A 21,519-nucleotide genomic window follows, 5' to 3' on the forward strand; every position below is an offset into this window, starting at 1 on the left:
CCCCTTCCTGCCTCTGCACTCTTGGCTATAAGCCCAAACTCAGGGCCAGTTCTTACTGATTCCTCTGAGTGTCTCTTGCAAGGCCCTCTCTGGTTTTCTGCACCTATTTCTCCCAGAAACAGTTTCCTGACAATTTCCTGAACCCCAGCTCTGTTCTGGGGAAGAGAAATTTGCTCTGCTCTTCTAAGCATCAGTTTTTTTCATCTGTAAAATGGGAGTCTAACAAAAAGCCAGTTCCTGGGGCTGCTTCAAAGGCCATATTGGTCTCCTTGGGGCAAATGGCCTTGAAGGCTACAATCTGATGAAGCAAAGACATGCTTGTGCTGAGTGACCATGATGGAACTGGGTAGATGCAACTTGGGCTTGACTCTTGATAGTTCAGCACCCAGGAACTGTGGGACATAGGGAAAGTTATTTCAGCTGCAGAAACTTTATTTTCTTCCTCCTCTAAATAATGGGAGTAGTAACAGCACCTAAGGAATCTGGTGTGGGGAGGATCAAAGGAGACAGTTGATGCACAAGAATGAGAGCTGATGCTCACAGGGCACTTGGCACGAGTGAGGTAGAGTTCTACCACCACTTTCCATTTGGGACCAGTTGACCAGGCAGATATCCAACATTTATTCTGCACCTGTGACCCCTGGCCTCTGGCTAGGCAACTGGGGCAGAATGAGGATTATGACAGATGTGGTCTCTGCCTGCCCAAGTTACAATATGCAGGAGACGAGATAACCAGGCAAACTGTCTGGTTCAGTCTGGGGACACCCGGAAGGGACTCACCTCTGAGAAGAACTTAGCCCAGAAAAGCAGTTAAGGAGGATAGAGTCTTCAGGGGCCAGGAGCAACTGCCATTCACATATAGGACCTAGGGTCCTGAGCAGGAGAGGCTGATCAACAGGGCTGACATGGGGCTGTGTTTTGAACAGCATCTGAGCCAAAAGGTATGAGCACCTGATCCCCCCAGGAGTGTGTGTTTGAGGCCTCAGTTTCCTTGGCCACGGCTCCCAGCCCTGGGGCTCTGGAAAGGAGATTCGACTGCCGATGCCCTGCAGGTCTCAGGGAGAGCAGGTGGAAAGGAGTCCCTACCCAGGGCTGATGGGCTGGCCTTCTCCATCTAACCTCAGGCAGGGGTTTCCTAGTGGGCATCTCTGGCTCTTAACTTTCCCTCCCAGATCTGCATTCCCGAGCAGCTCAGCATATGGATGGAATCTGCAGGAGGTGGGGAAAGTGGGGAGGGGTGTCCAGCCTGAAGCATGTCACAGATGCCCACGGAGAGCTGGGGAGGATTAGAGCGAATCATTAATTGTCATTAATATGCTAGGGCTTGACAGCCTTGGGTTTATTTTTACACCAAAGCCCAGACGTGCCTTGCACATGTCCCTGGGTTCTGGCTCTGGGAGAACAAGGAAAGCTGGCTGCACTTATCATCTGCCAGTCTTCCTGGGATTGGACAGCATACTTTCGGCCTGGCTCCCTGGCCTGGCATAAACCATGGCTTCTAAGATCTCCTCACCCTCCTTGGCTTTCTCCCTCCCCAGGGATCTTGCCAAAGCAAGGCTGGGTCTTTATGGTTCATTGACTTGTGTGCCAAGGGTCTTGGGGATAAAGGGAATAGTCCAGGGAGAAGATAATTGACATTAAGGAGAAGGCTGACATTCAAAGGGTTAAGCTGCCACCAAGAAGAGTGTTGTATCAGAACGAGCATGCTTCCACAGGACTTTAATAGATGCTAACTTCTAAAGGGGTAGATGGAATTCTGGGTCATCTTTCCTTTCAAATTGTTGTTAAAAACCTAGGCTTGACTCCAAAATTGGGTCTTGTTATCCTTATAAAAAGCTGATAGCTCTGGCCGGAGGAGCTAACAGTGTTGTTGCAGAGAGGTTCCTGTTAGCCAATTTTACCCTGTGAGGCTACAGGCCCCACCAGAGAGGTCAGTGCAAGTCCATGAATCCATGAGGCATGGTGTTGTGTCTTTATCCTGAGTGGTGCTGAGCTAGGCCCAGAAATTAATCACACCAGCCCAATGGGAATGTGTATATGAAATGCTCTATCAACAGAGAACGGGGGGGGGGGGGCACTCTCCCAACTGGTAGGAGCTCTGATATCCTCCTTTCTCAATACTCCTGTCAGCTTTCCTTCTGGGGCTTTTGTTCTCCATTCTCCCCCTCCCCCTTTATTAGCATTTCTAGGTGGCTATATTAGTTTCCTGTGGCTGCTATAACAAGTTACCATAAACATGATGGTTTAAAAAAACACAGATTTATTAGTCTTAAGAGTTCTGTGGAAGTTCACCATATGTCTCACAATATTGAAATCAAGGTGCCCAGGCTGCATTCCTTTGTGGAGATTCTAGGGAGAATTTGATTCCTTGCCTTTTTCAGTTTCTAGAGGCCACTCATTCCTTGGCTTGTGGCCCCCTCCTCCACCTTCAAAGCCAGCCATGTCACAACTCTCCAATCCTTTCTTCTATATGCACATCTCCATAGTCTGTCTAACACACTGGGGGACTGCTAATCATCATTTGGCAGCATTGCAAGCTTCTCCATACACCTGTATTTGTGTGAAGGCAGAGCTCCTACTGCTATTGGGGCAGAGCTAGAAGAGCACCCACATATCCTACAGAGGGAGTCCTGCACTAGAAAAGTGGTGGGAATCCAAGCCCTCCGAGGTCCCTCTATCTCTAAGGGCCATCATTTGATAACCTTGTGCTATGGATTAAATTGTACACTCCCCTCATTCATACATTGAAGGTTTAACCCCCAATGTGACTCTACCTGGAAACAAGGCTTTAAAGATGCAATTAAGGTTAAAAGGGGTCTTTAGGGTTGGCCCTAATCCAAGATGACGGGAACCCTTATAAGAAGAGATTGAAACATGGACAACGCAGAGAAGTGGATAACCATGTGGGGACATAGGGAGAAGGCAGCCATATCCAAGCCATGGAGAGAGGCCTCAGGAAAAACCAACCCTGCTGATACCTTGGTCTTGGACTTCTAGCCTTCAGAATGGTGAGAAAATAGATTTCTGTTGTTGAAGCCACCCAGTCTATGATATTTTGTTATGGTAACTCTAGCAACTAAGATACCCTAACTGGAAGACTGGAACAGTGCTCATCTTGGTTGACATTGCCATCACCTGGCTGGGTGCCCATGGAGAAAGCTAATTACTGTGTGCAATATAATGGCTCCATTGATCCTTCCCCTCCCAATCTATTTCTTGAATCTTCCTTCACCTGAAGGTAATGCTTAGGAACAAATGTTACTTACTTTGTTTGTCTGCACTCTTGTGCATTATTTTTCTGGATTCTGGAAGAATTACTGTGACTTATTTGAGGATAAGCCTTGATGAAAACCAGGAACTTCAGATATCTGGAAGTCCCCTGGACAGGGTTTGTAACGGAAGTTCAGGAGACCTTTGTGAAGGTCACTTAAAATACTCAAAACAACACGATTTTATCTTGGATCTCACTTTTCTTATCTTAGAACAAAGAGGCAGATTAGATCAGGGGTGTCAAGGAGGTTTGCCAATTCCAATTAATTCATCATGGTTACCTGGGATCCATAGGAAAGAATGCTACCATCAATTATCCATGTCTGCAAAGGGACACAGGAGGACAGTGAGAGGTAGTACTTAGGTCAGGTATCTACTATCACAGAAAAAGGTAAGTTTTGATATCTCCTCCACCTCCAAGTTTCCAAGACACTTGCTAATGCAGACCTTGGATCCAATATCTCCTGATAACTGTGTCTGGGGCCATGTTTCCACCCTGCTGCCCTGGACCACCCATACTCTTGCTGTCTCCTGCTGTTTCTCTTTCATGGGCTCGCCAGCCTTGCTGGCACCTTCTCCAAGTCCTGGGGATGCCCATCTCAAGCCTCCCTCTCACTGCTAATTAAGGTATTTCTTGAGTCCTATTGTTTAGCAATTTACATTGCTTTTCATCTTGCAGCCCCCAGACTCCTGCTGGGATCCAGTTGATGTCACCGACTTGTTCTGCTGCCAATGGCCATCAGCCAAAGACCAGCTCTTGAACTGGAAAACCAATGGAACCCCTTTGAAGTTCATCCTCACTACAATCCAATCAGGGAGCATATTGCTGGGGGGTGGGAGGGTTGTTGGATTTTTTTACTTTTTAAAAAGAAAATAGTGTGTGTGTGTGTGTGTGTGTGTGTGTGTGTGTGTGTTTTCCTCAAAGAAAGCATGTTAAATGCTCACGAGGCAAAAATATCTATTTTACATGCACTGTAATTGTTCTACCTAAAATGAAATATGTTATTTTTCTTAAATAAAGCTACAGGCAGTTTATTAGCAGAGCTAATTAACCCACAATCAGGAACTGGCTCACCTCTAATCACAACCTGCCTGCATTCTTCACAGGCAATGTGGTGGTGCTACAGCACTTATATTTATAAATATGTGCAATGCAATATGAACTATATTTATGGGGACAGCATCAATTTTTTTAGCCACAAAATCTGACCTACCTAAAACAGATGGTGAGAGAACTGGACTGCTGGTCTGAGGCTGGAAGTGGAGGACCCTTCTTCTTTATAGCAAGAATCTTCTTTTCTTCTTTCCTTTCTTTTCATTTTTATCTCTCATCTTCCCTCCTTTCTCGTCTCCTTCCTGCCTATTAGATGCCATTTTTCCCCTAGGACTATTCTCAGGCGAGGAGTGTCTTGTGCTTTGTGTATTGCAGGCTGGCCATTGCCTTGTGGGTGAGTTTTGGCCTCTTCTAATCCTTTCCCCCTTGCCAGGAATAAATGAAAACAGCCCTGGTGAGGTTGGGGGTATCTTAGTGAGGGGAGGTAGTTTGAGGACAGATTGGCTGGGGTTTGGGCAAGGATCAAGGCTGAAGGGACTTCTTGCTAAGCATCCAAAGAATTTGGCCAGTCTTAGCAAAAGTTGTCTCATTGGTTGTTGGTGGTACAGTTAAGGTTCAAGGTTGAAGGTCTGTCTGTTGAAACCTAGGAATGCTTGTGCCCTTACCTGACAATTATGCTTTTTTGAAGTTTCAAGAAATTGAATGGAAATAAAGAACCAAAAGGGATAAAAAACCACTTTATTAATAGCTGAAGATGCTGGAATGTATGGTAAAGAATGCCTTAAGGTCCAAGTGCAAACCTGTGGCCGGTTGAACAGAGGAAGGCACTAAGTGAGGGACAGCCAAGTTGCAAGAGGTCCTTGGCCTAGACTGGAGGAAGAAATTGCTGAGTGTAGACACTCACCTTTAACCACACAATGATCCAGGGTACTTGGTCAATTAATGCTCTCTGCCTGGACCAATCAAATGTATCTCTCAAAGGGGGAAGGAAAAAAGGAAGGAAATAGGAAGAAAGGGAAGGAGGGAAGAAAGAAGAAAAGTGACATTAGGGATCTATTGTGTCAGGCAAAATGTCCAGCAATTTTACATCCACTATTTCACATTCTCCAACCCTTTGACCTAGAACACATCGCCTTCCTTTTGTGAAAGTGGAATTAAGATACAGAGATCTTTTAAAAATCAGCATTTGGACTCAAGTCCATCCAGCTCTCTTTCTACCTACCATTTATCTTAGGTGTACATGTATGCTTGCTGAATAATGAGACCAGAAGTTTCTTTTTATTTTTTAACTTTGAAATGTATTTTTTTATTATTGGAATTCATCTTTATTGAAATTTTAATCAAAAAGCACATTTTAAATTAAGCTTGAGGGCATAACTGCAACTCAGTTCGAATTCATACAAGTGGTTTTCCATTTAAATTTACAGAAGTATTATTAGTGACAAAAATATAGAAGCATCTCAGTTTTTCTTTTAATTCAGTTTTTATTTTTAAAATACCATTTACCAACATTCTACTACAGATACTTAAAGAGAGGGCCAAAAAGAGGCACTAGCAAGTAAAAGAGTATTATACCCAAATCACCCAGTTACCCATGTGTTTCTTGACTGGGTATTTTAAAGTTTACTTTTTTTCATATCTTCATTGAGGTAAAATTGAAAAGTACAATAAAATGCATATGTTTGAATCATGAACTTAGATCAGTTTTGATGGTTTGACATGTAGGTCACCAATACAATCAATATAAAAAGCATTTCCATTACTTTTATTTAAATTTTGAAATCATGAAGACTGTGTTTCTTGCATGATTTATTACGTTAGAAATCAATCACCTTAAGATATATAGCATCTCACCCCCCCATCACAATCACTTCAAAATTAAATGGCACACTTATAAATATCTCACAGGTCAAAGAAGAAAGCACAAGAAAGGTAAATAAAAAGTGCTTTGAACTTAATGATAATAAAAGCTTAAAATATCAGGCTCTCTGGGATGAAAAAGTACTCAGATGAACATTTATAACTTAAAGTACTTCTTTCAGAAAGGATCTAGATTAACAATCAAATTATTTTCAAATTAGATAGTAGGAAGGAAAAAATAATAGTAGGAGCAGAAATATATGAAACAGAAAAGAAATAATACAGCTAAAAGTTGATAAAAATCAAACAAGTCTAATCAAGACAAAAAGCAAGAACACACAAATTGATGTCAATGTAAAGTGAGCTATCAAAACAACCCTACAAATGCTAAAAATATATTAAGGTAATATTACAACTGTGTGCCAACATATGTGATATCTTACGTAATATGAAACCAGAGGTTCTCAATGCATTCCTAATTCAGGCTTTTGTTGTTCATATTAATGGGGCAAAACTAACCTGTCCATTCAATCAGAGAAATATCCATGTTCTCCTGAAGGCTTGAGTTATTCAAGTCTAACCTTTTCTATGAGGTCCAGGTGATGCGACTTATGTTAGATATGGGGTTTGTTACATAATAGACTGGTATAGAGATACTCTGTGTCCCTAACTTCCTGGCTAGGTCAAAGGATGTTGTTACAGGGACAGGAGATAGGGTATAGGGATTCCCTGGCCAGCACCAGAAGAAGATTTCAAGGAGCTGGAATTCTTGGTCCATTTGTGTCCAAATGTTTGTCCCAGGTTTTCCTTTTGTCTACCATGAGATGAAATAAGTCACAGTGGGATAACCAGCTCTCCAGGGAGTTTAAACTCCCCTTCCCTGGACCTTTTGTTTTCAAGGCTGGGACTGGAAGCATCTGGGATCAAAATTGGTTGAGGGTGATGCCTGGGGCCAGAGGGCAAGTCTCAGATGCAGAGTTACAGCTGGAGAAACACCTGAAAAGTTCTGGGTGTGAGACGAAGAAGCTCCAAACTCCACATAGAAGCTAACTCACATAGAATCCAGAAATGACAGAGAAAGAAGAATTAGTGCAGATTGGTTGGTCTGGAAAAATTTCAGAAGAGGATTGGGTGCCACCTGATGACATATATGCATGACCGTGCCCATGGGTACACCTGTGTCCCTATTTTTGGTAGGAGTCTTAGAAACAAATGCTCAATTCTCTTTAAGGCCCATGAATTCACTTTAATAAAGTTTTATTTTCTGAGCCTGGGAGAAGCATCACAAACCCTCTTATGATACCTCCTCTGAAATCACCTACTTCCAGACTTATAAGGTTGGTTGGAAATGTGAGACAAGAAAAGCAAATCAATAGGTAACCATATTATTCATTGGGTCTTATGACAGTCTTCCTCTATCATTTTTTTTTTATGGGATGGAGTCATCATCTGACTCCTTGTTGCTTGTCAGAGAAGGATTTCAAGAGGGAGTTCCAGATGCATGAGGAACGAGTAGCTCAGTTCCAGGAATATTAAATAATTCAAATCTGCTGATAGGGTGCTGGGCCTGCATTTCAAAACACTGTATCTCTGAACTTCCCCTTTCCCAGGTATGAAATGAAGCAGATGAATGACCATTTCAGTAAAGAACCGAGTGCCACAGTTAGTGGGTACACACACAAAATGTCTCAAAGCTGGATTGCTTAGGTAAATCTTGAAGGCATTATGCTGAGTTAAATCATCCAATCGATAAAGGACAAATGCTTATGATTCTACTCATGGCATAGTCACATTCATGAGAGATGCAAAGTAGAATAGTGGTTGCCAGGAGCTGTGGGGGGAAGGAATGAGGGGTTATTTAATGGGCATGAAGTTTCAGTTTTGCAAAATAAAAATGTTCTGAAAATGGACAGTGGAGTTGGATTGCACAATAATGTGATAGTAGTTGAGCCACTCAACTGTAAACTCACATATGTCACAATGGTAAACTGCATGCTATGTGTATATGACCATAACTTTAAAAAAAAGCAATGATGCCTACAGTGGGGCCATAGGGTCAAGAAATCCTATTGTAAGGTGGAGATGTACCAGTAAACAGAGCTGAGCCGGACCTCCTGTCCTGTACATGGTTAATCGTGGCCTAAAAAAGGACTGGTTCTTAAATTTGAAAGGTGTAAGCAGAATCATTTTCTCTAACAAAACAAAATAAAACTTTCTCACAAGTCCATTATATTAAACAGACAATAGAGAGATCATCACTTAGCGGGGTGATAGAGTAAGCACAGAAGTCACAGTTGCGCAAAGCAGGGTGGGATCAGCAGTTTCTGTCTCTACCCAAGTTTTACGGGCAAGTGCACCAGAGGGAGAGGCCACTTGTACCACGTGGGACTGGACCCCTGGCCCTCGTGAAAGGCTACGGTTGGGAGGAGGCATGTTGAGCTTTGTGTCTATCCCTGGTATATAGTATGGACTGCCATCAAGTATGTCTCTCTGGCCACCAGGAGGCAAAAACATGCCATGATGCAGTGACACCTTACTGCCTGGTCCCTGGTCCCTCTGGCTTCCTGCAGGATGTTCTGTGGCATCAGCTCTGGCAATAATCTGGAAACCTTCTGTCCAGCTACAATCTTCTCTGTTTCCTTGGTTGAACTTGGTTGGCATCCGCCAGAATGACATCCTGTTTTGACTTCTTTAATGGACCTGGAACATCTGGATGAATCAAAATCTTTCTGGTTGTAAGTGACAGAAATCAACACAGAGTGGCTTAAACCTAAATAAAAATTTCCAACTTATGCAACTGAAATGTCAGGTATAGCTGGCTCCAAGGGTCCAAATAATGCCACTCACTCTCTCTCACCCCATAATTTTTTGTCCATTGATCTTGCCCTTTTTTGGGGGGGGTCTCCACATGGTGGAGTAAGAAGCTTCTGCCCTGCTTCTGCCAAGGGATCAGACCCTAAGTTTCTTTTTCTCCACTGGCATTACTCTCAAGCCAGTCCATGAGTTATTGACATGGTGGGGGATGTAATACCCTGGGACACCACCCTAAACCATGGACTGAGCATGGGGGAGGTGGTCTTGGGAGGGGAAGTGGAAACTGTTACTAGAACAGGAGGAGTAGAAGATGGGCAGTGAAGACAGACATCCCTTTCAAAACCCCTCATGATATGAGAAGGGTAGGAGCAGCTGTCCTAGGCTCAGGAACCTCTCTAAATCCTGTCCAACCCCTTCTCCTGCCCTGACCTTCCCCTTTTGTCTGTGCCATTGGGCTTTTCTCCTTGACATCTTCTCCCCCTCTAACCCTGGGGCTGGTGACCCTATTTCGGATCATTTCACATGGCCTGTAAGTGTCGCTCCCTCCAGATGGAACCTCCAGCATCTGCCCTCTGAATAAACTGGCACGCCTTAGCCTGGTGACCCCTGACACAGGGAAGAGGGCCAAGCACAGTACCACAGGGACAGTGTCCTAATTTGGAGAACTCGCCCTTTGGAGACTTCAGTCTCACCTCTTGTGGCCCTGTCAAGATTCAGAGCCATTAAACATTTTTTTCCCCCTTTAAGTTATTTTCTTCATTTGTCAGGTCCCTGTTGTGTGGCGTTCGTTGTCGGGTGGTGTTGGTTTGTTATTTTCACTCTGCTCTGTGCCCTGACACTTCCTCAAGGTGCGGGCACATTCTAAAATAATGATCTCCCCATGGCCAGGAGAGCCTGACCCCTCTGCAGTGGTTTGAGCAGCTCTGCTCTGGGGGAAGGGCCAGGGATTTTGCTTGGGGTTCAGCATTGGAGGGGCTGGCGTGAGCTCTTAGGGACTGACAGGAATGTCCAGGAGGGACAAAAGGCCTGAGCTGAAAAGCAGAGGAATGTAAGGCATAGATAGATGTGGCTGGATTTCAGAGGCACTGGCCTGAGTGGTAGCACTAGGTCCCACCCAGGTGAGCTAGGGGTCAAAGGGGATCAGACCCCAAGGAAACCTGTTCCTGATGTCTAAACTTTCTATATGCCCCAGAATGGCAGTGGCTGATTTGCCATGGAGTGTCTGGGCAGTGGAGGGGTGAGGCAGGATCAAGGTCCCAGATCATGAATGGCCACCGGCAAGTCTTGCATTGGCCAGTAGCCAGGGGGAAGGGGAATCTTCCTTCATTCAAAAGTGGCTCAGCTTCTGTACTATTGCCACTGTTCTACCAGATCCAGGTCTTATTGAAAGAGGGTTCCTGGCCCTAAGGGGTTTTATGTCTTTGTGTCCTAATGAGGCATAGCTGTGGCTACTGGAGAAGGGCCTCTCTTCTATGCAGCTAGTTCCTGGTCACCAGCAATCATACTTAGTCACCTCAATGAACCAAGCTTGGAGGAATTTAAAAGGCAATTTAGCTTAAATTACAAAATGAATTGGGGCTCTTTGAAATCCCTGTCCATTCTTTCTCCCCTCTTCTAGTTCCCACTAGGCCTCTTTCCTTTGACTGATCCTGGCCACAGCAATTCATTCTGTTCAGATTTACATTGTATCTTATGAAATCCGTTACAACCCCCAAGTTTAAGATGATACCTCTTATTATGGTTTAAAATGCTATAATGTTGGGATGAAGATGGGATGAGCTCTGGAGTGAGAAGGACATGGATACTAGCCCTAGCTCCATCCCTCACAAGCTCAGTGACCTGGTGTGAGTTACTGAGCTTCTATACCTTAGCTTCTTCCCTGGCAAATTCCTAAGGCAGAGCTGTCTTTCTTTTGGGGCGAGTGTGAGGCATAAATAAAGCAAAAGTTTATTCCTTTAACAAGTACATCTTGCACACCTACTACATGCCAGGTACTTTTCCAGGCACTTTGCAGCGCTGCACCTGACAGTTCTAGTGGATGAAATACCTGTAATGACACCTAAAGGTCTTTGACACAGTGGCAATCCTGGAGGAAAGATAAAGGGACACCTCATTCAGACCACATAGTGGCATGGTGTTCGGAAAGTTCCACTGCTGTGTATGCTGTTGGGAAACTTGGTACATATCTCCCCAGAGTCTGGAATGAACGAGCTTTGCCAGGATGTAGGGGCAGGGTCCACAGTCCTGCCCCTCACTCCAGGCCTTCAAGGTCCTTTATTTTAAAAAATTTTTTTATTCTTAATGACATGAGCAAGAAGGAAAATCTCACATTCATACTAAAAAGTCCAACTAGATTCAACAGGAATTAAATTTTTATTTATAATGGAAAAACCTCAGCCTCCTGTTCTGTCCAATGCACAAACATATACATATATACATACCCACGCCCAGGTGGTACCAGCCCGCCTCCCCACCAAGATGTTCCTGGGCTGAGTGGCCTGCCCGCGAGCTGAGGTGAACTAGCCCATAAATTTAAGAGGATCCACTTTACATCAGGCATAGGTAGAAGCTTCATTTTTAAACATGTGGCCCACTTTTACCCCTCCAACCCTAACAGGAATTTGGGACTTGGGTCTCAGTTCTTTTTTCAGCCTGGCACAGAGCCAGGCTAACACAGGTGCCCCACTGTTCTTGGGGTGGGAGTCCCCTGTCACAAGATATTCAACCTTAGTCACAAAAGGATATAGCTCCATTACATTATTTATAAGAATTATATAACACAGCCAGAAGGAGCTCCACTCCCTCAGGAAAGCTGCCTGGGGACAGGGCTTGAGCCCCTTCACCACACAGGCATCACCTAACTATGCAGCTAGTTCCTGGTCACCAGCAATCATACTTAGTCACCTCAATGAACCAAGCTTGGAGGAATTTAAAAGGCAATTTAGCTTAAATTAAAAAATGAATTTTTGTTAAAATTTTAAGTTTAAAAGTTTTTTAAAATTTAGGCATAGGAATTCATACTCCTCCCAAAGAGGAGAGGCAGACAATGGGCAGCGAGGCCAGCAGGTGGAGACGGCGGCTGAGGGCAGTTGGAGGCATCCTGCCCTCTCCAGGACCTTCTGTCACTCCCAGCTCTGCCAGCCTGACAGCCTTGAGCCACCAAGTTTTTAGGGGCCAAACTGGCAGAGGGCTGAAGATAAGACTTGACTCGGACTTGGCAGGGCGAAAGGGGGCAGCCCAAGCAACACTCACTGGGGTCTCCCAGGCAAAAAGACCAGTGGAAGAGAACCACTTCTTATAACCCAGCCAAGCAAGTAAAACTGCTGCCATGCCCATCCTCTTTAGAAGAATCATGTGCTAAAATATTTTTAACAAAGTAAAAATTCATTTTTGTATTTAAGCTTTTAAATTCCTTCCATCTTGGTTCATTGAAGCGGTAAGTATGAATGCCGGTGATCAGGAATTAGCTGCCCAGTTGGGTGATCTCTGTGTAAAGAAAGGGCTCAAGTGCTGTCCCAGACAGCTTTCTTGAGGGACTGGAGTCCCTTTTGCCCATGTTATATAATTCTTATTTTATAAATAATGTGGAGACGGGGACAGGGACAGAAGCTATTTCTTACGGGTGTGCTGCCTTCAGGCCTGCAGTCTTGGTCGAGCACCTGGGGTCTTGGGTCCCGCCATCAATGGAAAATGAAGGGGCTGCTGATCCAAAAGACTTCCCCGCTTGTGAATGAAAATTATTCATTTTATCCAATCCCACCAAATGCAACAGAGATTCAAGTTGTGTGCACTGCACACTCTGGCAAGGATGGCTCTTGGGGGAAAAGGTGGGAAGGGAGGCCACCTGACTAAGTGACATACTAAATGAGTCAGGGAAGTGAGCCGACAGTATGTACAGATGTTCCTTTAGTTCTTCAGCTGCACTCCGCAGCCTGGCTGGGCACAAATAACCGGGAGGTTACGAGCCACTTTTAGATACAAGCAGGAACGAACTTCGAACCCACGCTAACGCCACGCACACAAACTCTCCAGGAACTCTGGGAGAGCTCAACCATCACCATCCTAATGGCTCGCTGGTGCCACTCCCCCTGGCAAAACGCCAGAGACCATCCCGGCTCTCAACACCAGTGCAACTGTTCAAGTACAGGTATCAGGCTTCGGCCCTGCCACTGCCTGCTTCCTCCCTGAGGTGCCTGCTTCCTCCAGAAAGGAAACGGTCCCTGGGCTACTACCACCACCCTGGTGGCTGAAGCTAGAGATCTAGGGTAGTTTTGTTTTATGGAACTTGAAGAGTCAGAGGCTCTTCCTAGTAGGTGCTGAGGTCCAGATTTGGGCTAGGACAAGGGAATGGGGAGGGGGACAAGGGAATGGGGAGGGGGACAGGGGAATGGGGTGGGGACAGGGGAATGGAGACAGGGACAGGGGAATGGAGGCGGGGACAGGGGAATGGAGACGGGGACAGGGGAATGGAGGCGGGGACAGGGGAATGGAGATGGGGACAGGGGAATGGAGATGGAGACAAGGGAATGAAGATGAGGACAAGGGAATGAAGATGGGGACAGGGGAATGGATATGGGGACAGGGACAGAAGCTATTTCTTACGGGTGTGCTGCCTTCGGGCCTGTAGTCTTGGTCGAGCACCTGGGGTCTTGGGTCCCGCGCCAATGGAAAATGAAGGCGCTGCTGATCCAAAGGACCGGACTCCAACAAAGCCTTGGGTGGGTATAGAGGACACCCCAAAGGAAAGGCTGTTGCCCGCTGTGCCCACTCCAGCGGTTAGGGTGCTCCGCCCAAACGTAGGTGTGGAGATGCTTCCATACACAGGTTTGCTCTCAGATGTGCTGGCCACGTTAAAGGCAAATGGTGTTCCCTGGCTGGGAATCCCCAGGGCATTCTGACTTAAGACCCCCACTAAGGGGGTGGTGGTGCCTGTGGTACCACGCTGTCCAGGTCCAAAATTGAATGCCCCAGAGGTGGAGTTGGTATCTGGGGCAGCCACACTGAGTCCAACACTTGGGGCTACAGGTCCCCCAAACATGAAAGGGGACGAAGTTGAGCTGCTGGTCCCACTGCTAGTGGTGTGGGTGGTAGCTCTGAAGCCAGAGGTGGTGGCTACACCAAAGGCTTTCTTTGTGCTGGCAGGGATGCTGAAGGCTGAGGCTGTGGTTTTCAAGCCAAAACCTGTCTGCGCTGAGCTGCCAAAGGCCGGCTGGGCCGGCTGGGCCAGCGCTGACGCCGGAGCTGACATTGGCGTTAGCACTGGTGCTACAGATGGGGCAGGGGCCCCAGAGATCCCAAAAGGAAAAGGGCTGCCAAAGCTTGGGGTTAGGGCTGGCTTGGTGGACCTCTGCTGCTGCCCATTGGCAGCCCCAAATTTGGGCTGGGGGATGACTATTGGGTATGCTGCGACGGGATGCTTGACACTCAAGCCAAAGGGAATATTGAATGCAGGAGTGGTTGTGTTACTGAAAGTCAGTGTAGGCTGGCAGATGGCGGCCAGGGCTGAGGTTGTGAGGGAGCCACGGAAGCCACGGAAGCCAGCAATGCTGCTGCTGCTGCTGCTGCTGCTGCTGCTGCTGCTGCTGCTGGTTGCCATCTGAACAGCACCAGGCAGAGACTGGCCAAAGGTGGTCACTGCTGTGGATGTCTGCATGTTGGGGGCCCTGCCAAACTGGAATTCAGAGCCCATGGCCCTGGCAGAGCTGGTGACAGAAGCAGAGGGCACCCCAAAGGGGAAGAGCTGAGAGGCGGAAGTCATGCTGCTAGTTGTGCTGCTCCCAGTACTGGCCACACTGTTGACCCCAAAGCCAAAAGCAGATTTGGAACTAGAGTCTTTGGACACACTGGTGGTAGTGGTGGTGGTGGAAGCCACGACAGAGGTGGCAGTGGCCAGGCCAGCAAACAGAGGGGCAGCTGGGGCTGCAGCAGCCGTCACAGCAGTTGTTGGCTTAAAGGAAAAGGGAGCAGACAAGGGCACAGCCACAGGTGGCCCTAGGTCACTAAAGATGGACTTGAAAGTTGAGGTGACAGTGCTGGTCATCGTGGGGAGTTTGGCTAGACTGGATGGCAAGGGGCCTTCACTCTCACTTTTAGGTGCCTTTGCAAAAGTAGGCTTGAAGGTGGGAGAAGCAGAAGACATGGCTAGGGCACCTGGGGAGGAAGGGTCAGAGGTCTCGCTCTTTGACATGTCCCCAAACAGCACTCCTTGCATGGGGGAGGGGGTAGATGTGTCAGCCTGAAGGGCTGGAGGTGTCTTGGTGTCAGCGACTGGTGCTGTGGAGGAAGCAAGGACCAGTCCCAAAAAAGTAGCTGTGGGTTTTGAGTCTGAAGAGGTTTCTGGCAGGGGCCCTGATGGTAAAGAGCCAAGAGAGTCCAGAAGACTGGGTGTCTTCAGAGGTGAAGGTTCTGGGAGGGATGGCCCTGGGACACTCTGCGTCTTCTTCAGGCTAGTGCCTACGGCTGGCCAGGAGGCTGCTGAGGAAGTGGTAGTCGCAGCAGGCAGGGTGAAAGAAGGCTGAGTGTCGGGTGGCTTCTCATTGACCAACTTCGGAGGAACATCAGTCTTGTCCTCTAAGACCTTGTTCAGCCACTGGAGAGAAGCTTTCTTCTCCAGGTCAAAGTCTTCAGCCGTGATGGGATAACCAAGCTGAGGTGGTGAAGGCAAGGTCAGTTGGTTCCGTCGCCTGGGCAACAGCGGAATCTTCCGTTTGCGCTGTCTGGAGCTGCCCGGCGTAGATGGGCAAGCCCCCGAGTTCGAGTTCGGCTGCTTCTGAGTGGGAGTGTTCAAAGCCCTCTCGCCCTGGGACTCCTTGTTGGCCACCCGAGGAGGAGTCGTCGTCGAAGATCTGGAATGCTGACGCGGCTCCTCTTCTCTGGCTTTCTTGGCTGGCCTCTCTGGGGAGGAAGCTGGGCTAGAGAAGGGAGATGAAATGGAGCCACTCCTCTTCCACAGCTGCTGGCGAGAGATGCCTCGGGTAGAACTGTAAGAACTGGTGATCGCATTGCGGCCAGAACAACGGACGCCGCACGTGCTAGTCAGGGAGCTAACCCTCGAGGTACAAGATCGCTTACTCGGATGTTCTCCTGAGCTCTGGGAAGGGAGAACTCTTTTCAGAGACCCAGAGTTAGGCACAGAAGACGAGGAGACGCCATTGGCCACCAGTGGCCCAGATGGAGACTGGCCACTCCTACTGCTATCCTGGCGTCTCCTCTTATTCTCCTGACCATCGACAAGTAAGTGGTCGTCTTCCTCCGCGATCCTTTTCTTCCCCTCTCTGAGATCATTCTCCTTTGCACATGAGTCTGGGACATTACCAGATGGTGAGGGCAGGGTTGAGTTGATTAACTGCCCTGGTAGGAGACGACGAGTTAACCTGCTATCCGGAGGGGCAATCCTCACAGTCCCTGGGCTGCACACCATCTTGGAGTTCCGAACCGAAAGTACAGCCTTCTTCTGACAACCATCCCAGCACACCGTGGGCAGTACCCCTAGCATGGAATACTGGGCCTGCTGAATTGGATAGCGTCTTGCAGGAGCTATCACAAAGGGATTGGCTAAAGTCCCACAATCCCTATGCATAGACCTCCTGGGGGGTCGGTGGAAAGGGGTCGGGAGAGAGGGGTAACCGCGCTGCGGGACCCGCTGGGCCGCAGGTGTAGGTGGCGAGGAGCGGGTGGGCAGGCGGCGGACTGGCCGCTCCCTCAGGTCCCTGCCCTCCTGCGCGGTGGCAGGCTGCGGAGGGCCGGGCTTACCCAGGTAGCTGCCCATGAGGAGCAGTTCGGCGGGTTTGAGTCCTTTGAACAGAGTCCGAGGCTCTAGGAGCTTTCCGTTTGCTGCCGCGTTGGCCAGAGGCGAGAGGAGCAGTGTTCGTTGCCTCAGCTGGCTGCGAACGAATGACGGCGACGGCGCGGCGCGCGGGCCACGGAACTCGCGGCTCAGTCGCCACCAGACCGTGGTAGCCCCAACGGCCAGCCACGCTACCAACGGTCCTGCACGCACCAGGTACAGCACGAGGCCCAGCAGCAGCGCGAGGCCCAGCGGCGCGAGGCCCAGCAGCGCCGCCCGCGCTGGCCCGCCACAGTCCCGGGCCAACCCCTGGGTGCTAGCTATGGGGGGCCGCTGCCGCTCGCCTTCTCCAGGCACAGCCGCCAGAGACATAAGCAGCTACGCGTGGCGGGGAAGATTTCTTCGCGGCCTTCTTACCCCAGGCCAGAAGGTGTGTGATCCATCAGCTCAGAGTTGGAGAGGCTATCAGGGCGGTGGACAGGGCAGAATTCGGCTCGATGCTCTGGTTGCACGCACATACTCACAGGCACGCACACGCAGTGTGCATAGTCACACAAGCATACGCGGGTATACGCATACACAATCTGGCCATCACTTCCCCAGCATGCTCCTTTGTAGACATAGTATTGATCATGACCTCACAGTTAACCAAGCATCACCCATTCAGGTGCTCTCCAAGTGATGTCCAAGGGAGGGCTTTGCCGGATTCAGAGCAGCCCACCGAGGAGTGATTAAAGATTCCTTTTGGATCCAGTGCAGTGAAGCCTGGCCTGAAGCTGCCTCCTCCTTGGAGCCTTCACAGGTGGAAGGTAATGCCCCTGTTCCAGCCTCCTGCCTTTCTGTCTGAATTATCCCACCTCTAAGACCTTGTTTTGGAGGTAGAGTCTCTGGAACTCCTCATTTCCAGTCAGGAGGGAGTAAGATGCTAAGGGTGAAGGAGAAAAGGAGGTCTTCAGATATCAGTGGTGGGGTAGTCTCCAGAGGAGCACTATCCTCCTGGAATGCTTTTCTCCTTTTCAAGTGCCTCCTTAGAGGCCAAAGGTGACTCTCAGACCCAGGAACCCAAGGTTCTTCCACAGAGGTTAGGCCTCTCTGGCCAGCAGCCCTGGCTTGTCTCCACCAGGGCCAGAAATTCAATTTGGAAGGATTTTTCCTGGCCTGAGCTGTGGCTCCCTTGCCTTGTCTCTTTGGCTACTGCTGAAGTGAGCCCCTCCCCTTCCTGTCTCTTTTCAGATTTCTTGGATGAAATTGATTCTCTTTGAGCCACTCACCCTGGTGCTGCTCAGAGCAATAGCCCCAGCAAACATTTTCTTCAATAAACTGTCTCCCTTATCTGATGAACAGTGTACATTAAATTCTCATGTCTGGTGTGTGTGTGTGTGTGTGTGTGTGTGTGCGCGCGCGTGCATGAAAAACATGTGGTTAGTGCAAAGGAGTGGAGGGAGTGGCAGCAACTCTCTTAACAGAGGTGAATATGGGCCTCCAAAGACAGCAGCTCTGTCCCTCAGGGCTGGCCAAGCAGGCCACAACAATAGGCTCTCCTTTGGCTTCTGGCTGACCCTTCCTCTTGGAAGTAGATGGGGACAGGGAGAGGCAGTTTCCACAGTCAGAAGGGCCAGGAATAGAGGTAAACCTCAGGTTTAAAACAAACTCCTCTCAACTCCTCCGCCTCTCTGTTCATTCCTTGGATATTACAAATGCTCATGTCTTGACCTCCTTTCTGTCCCTCAGCTATATACATCTTTCCTGAACCTGCAGGGCCCCATGTGGAGTTTGCTGCAATTGGACCTTTTTCCTCTTCCACCCTCTAGTCCCCCAGCCTCCCAGGGTTTCCAGAACCTGCCATATTCTTTGCTCACCTGTGTCTTTATTAACTCCACTTTCTCTCTTCCCTGTCCTTCCTGCATATCTGATTCCTCTTCTTCATTCAAGGCCAAGTTGTGCTTTCCCCATGAACTCTGTGGACCATCCTCTCCATCAGGATCTCTACTATTAATTTGCTGTGAGTGTGCCACCTTGAGTTGTCAGGCTGGGTGGAAATGGACCTGGTATATCACTACTAACTGTGTGACACAGAGGCAGGTTTTTTTCCCCCCCTCTATTTTCCAATAAACTTTTATTTATTAAAAAAAAACAAAACAGATTGCTGGGGATGTGGCTCAAGTGTAGCGCACCTGCCTGACATGCTCGAGGAACTGGGTTTGATCCTTAACACCACATGAAAGTAAAGAATAAAGATATTGTGCCCACCTGATACTAAAAAATAAATATTAAAAAAAACCCAGACGGTCAACTGGATTTGACCTAATGATTGTTAGAACCATTAAAAAAATTTCTTAGATTCAGCTTTCACACCTGGAAAATGGAACCTGCCTATCGAATTATCAAAAGGAATCCAGGACGTATCATATAAGATTCTAGTATAGTGATTGGTACATAGTAAGGTCTCAATTCCTAGAGGTTTCTCTTCCCTCATGGATGTGTGCTGTTTCTCCAATAGGATTGTAAAGTTGGAGGGCAGTGATTGGATCCCGTTTTATCTCTGGGTCCCCAGCACCCATGCTAAAACTACCTGCAGGGTAAATATTCAATAAACACTTGCTATCTTTGATCTAGCTCCTGTTTATCTCCCTAGGATTTTCTCTTTGCTTTCTCCTTTCTTCACACCTACCATCCTGAACCATTTGCTGTCCTTCTAAAGTAGGTTTTTCAGTTTTTGACCTTGACACTATTGAAGTTTTAGTTTGGCTAATTGTTTATCTTGGGGTTGGGGCTCTCCTATGTATTGTAGGGTGTCTAGCAGGATTCCTGGCCTCTACCTACTCGATGCTGATAGTACCTGTCTCCCTTTACCTCTCAGCTGTGACAACCAAAAGTTTATTAGACATTGCTTATTCTCTTCTGAAGTACAAGGATCACCCCTGGTTGAGAACCGCTGCTCTGGTGCTTTGTTTTCTTTCATGATTTTTTTTTTTTTTTTGCTTTTATGGATGCAGTTTTTTTGCTTAGCACTGACTTTGCCTGTTCCCCTTTGCTAACTCCTAAACACCTGTTGAAAGCCAGGCCAGATGTAGGCTTCTCTGACCTCCATACTCTTATCTTCATAGAGATCCTCCTTACAAATCCCACATCCTTCTGTGCTTCTTAATTTACCTTCTTTCTCATATCCTATTGCAATTGCCTATTTTTGTATCACTGTCTTGTCCATTTCAGTTTGATCTCTTCAAAGACAGAACTTATTTATTTACCTCTTTATCTTCAGCACAGAATACAGGGCCTAGAACATAGCAGGTGGTCAAAACATATTTGAGGAATGAATAGGAGAAAAAATGGAGAGCTAGATGGAATGATAAATGGGTGGGTGGGTGGGTGGATGGATGGATGGATGGATGGATGGTAAATCTGTAGGTTGGTGGATGGAGAAGTAGTTGCAGGAAAGATGGATAAAAGGATAGATGAATGGAGTTTATGAATAAATTAGTAAGTAGAGAAATAAATTGGCAAATGGCTTGATGAATGGATGGGAGGGAAGATAGATAAGTGGGTGAATGGAGAAATGAGTGAGTAGATAAATAAATGGGTAGGTGGGGAGATGGGTGAATATCTGAATGAATTAACTCCCTCAAAGGATGAAAGGAATTTATGAATGGGTAGATGAATTATGGAGTGAAGATGAATAAGAGAATGTAGATGAGTCAGTGAAGAAAAGGACACATCTTGCTACACTTGTCGTCTCACTTGGACATCTTGGAGGGAGAAACCGAGTCAGTGGTGGGGACATCCTCAGGGTATGGAATTGCCCATATAGGCAATCTTTCTACAGGAAACTTGTTTTATTTCCTGTCTTTGAAAATCTCTTACATTGGATTACAACAAGTGCGAGCTCTCGTTTCTCTCTCTCTCTCTCTCTCTCTCTCTCTCTCTCTCTCTCTCTCTTTCTCTCTCTCTCTCTCTCTCTTCCATTGTATGGATGGAAACTGAGCCATGGACATCCAGATTTGGGCCATGGATGTGAAATCCAACTTTCTAACTCCCAGTCTGCCTCTCCTTGGAAAAGCATGCCCTGTTCTTTGAAACCAGGGCTCAGGAGAGTAGGTCTGGCAAAGTATTTTAGATAGCACAGTAGACAAGGGCCTTGAATAGTCACTAAGGTCACAGAGTCAGAGAGCTTGGGCATGATTCCCAGCTCCACCAATGTCTAGCTGTGTGTTTCTAGGAGGCTCAGTTTTCTCATCTATAAAAAAAGGAGCAATACTGATTCTTATGGGATTGATGCAAGGTGAAATCACATGATCCAAATAAAATGCAAAGGACAATGTCTATGTGTAACAGGCTTTCAATAAGTGTTCATTTTTTGATTTATCAATATCCTTAGCATCTTGGTTGTAATCATGTTCATCACCATCTTCTTGAATTAAGGATCTGGGGTGCCATGTGGAATGATTAAACTTAAGGGTCACATAGGTCATGTAGTCCTGCCTTTCCCATAATGCAGACCTCAAAGGTTAGAAGGTAAGATGACCCTCCCTCCGAGACCACAAGCTAGGGCCTTGAGACCTGCAGGATCCTATGCACTTGTCCATCCTGCCTCTCTGAGAGCCAGAGCTTGTGGTATCCTGGCAAGGAGAAACTAATCCTCGAGTGAGGGCTTCAACTGGAGTTAAGGGAACAGGGCTGAGGTCTTTCCTTCCGTGGTCTTCTGTGAAAGGTGAGGGTTTATCTTGCTTTTTTTATG

The 21,519-nt window shown here is 47.3% G+C and overlaps 1 protein-coding gene across 1 annotated transcript; it reads right to left on the reverse strand.

Moving 5' to 3' along the window:
- Positions 1–11,257: 11,257 nt before the first annotated feature.
- On the reverse strand, positions 11,258–17,156 carry LOC101975842 (nuclear envelope pore membrane protein POM 121). The gene has a single exon (XM_005320225.3). It carries the CDS (start codon positions 17,154–17,156, stop codon positions 13,590–13,592), a length of 3,567 nt encoding a protein of 1,188 aa, XP_005320282.2. The 3' UTR covers positions 11,258–13,589.
- Positions 17,157–21,519: the final 4,363 nt, after the last annotated feature.

Source organism: Ictidomys tridecemlineatus, chromosome 5 (assembly GCF_052094955.1).
Source record: "Ictidomys tridecemlineatus isolate mIctTri1 chromosome 5, mIctTri1.hap1, whole genome shotgun sequence".
Taxonomy (NCBI): domain Eukaryota; kingdom Metazoa; phylum Chordata; class Mammalia; order Rodentia; family Sciuridae; genus Ictidomys; species Ictidomys tridecemlineatus.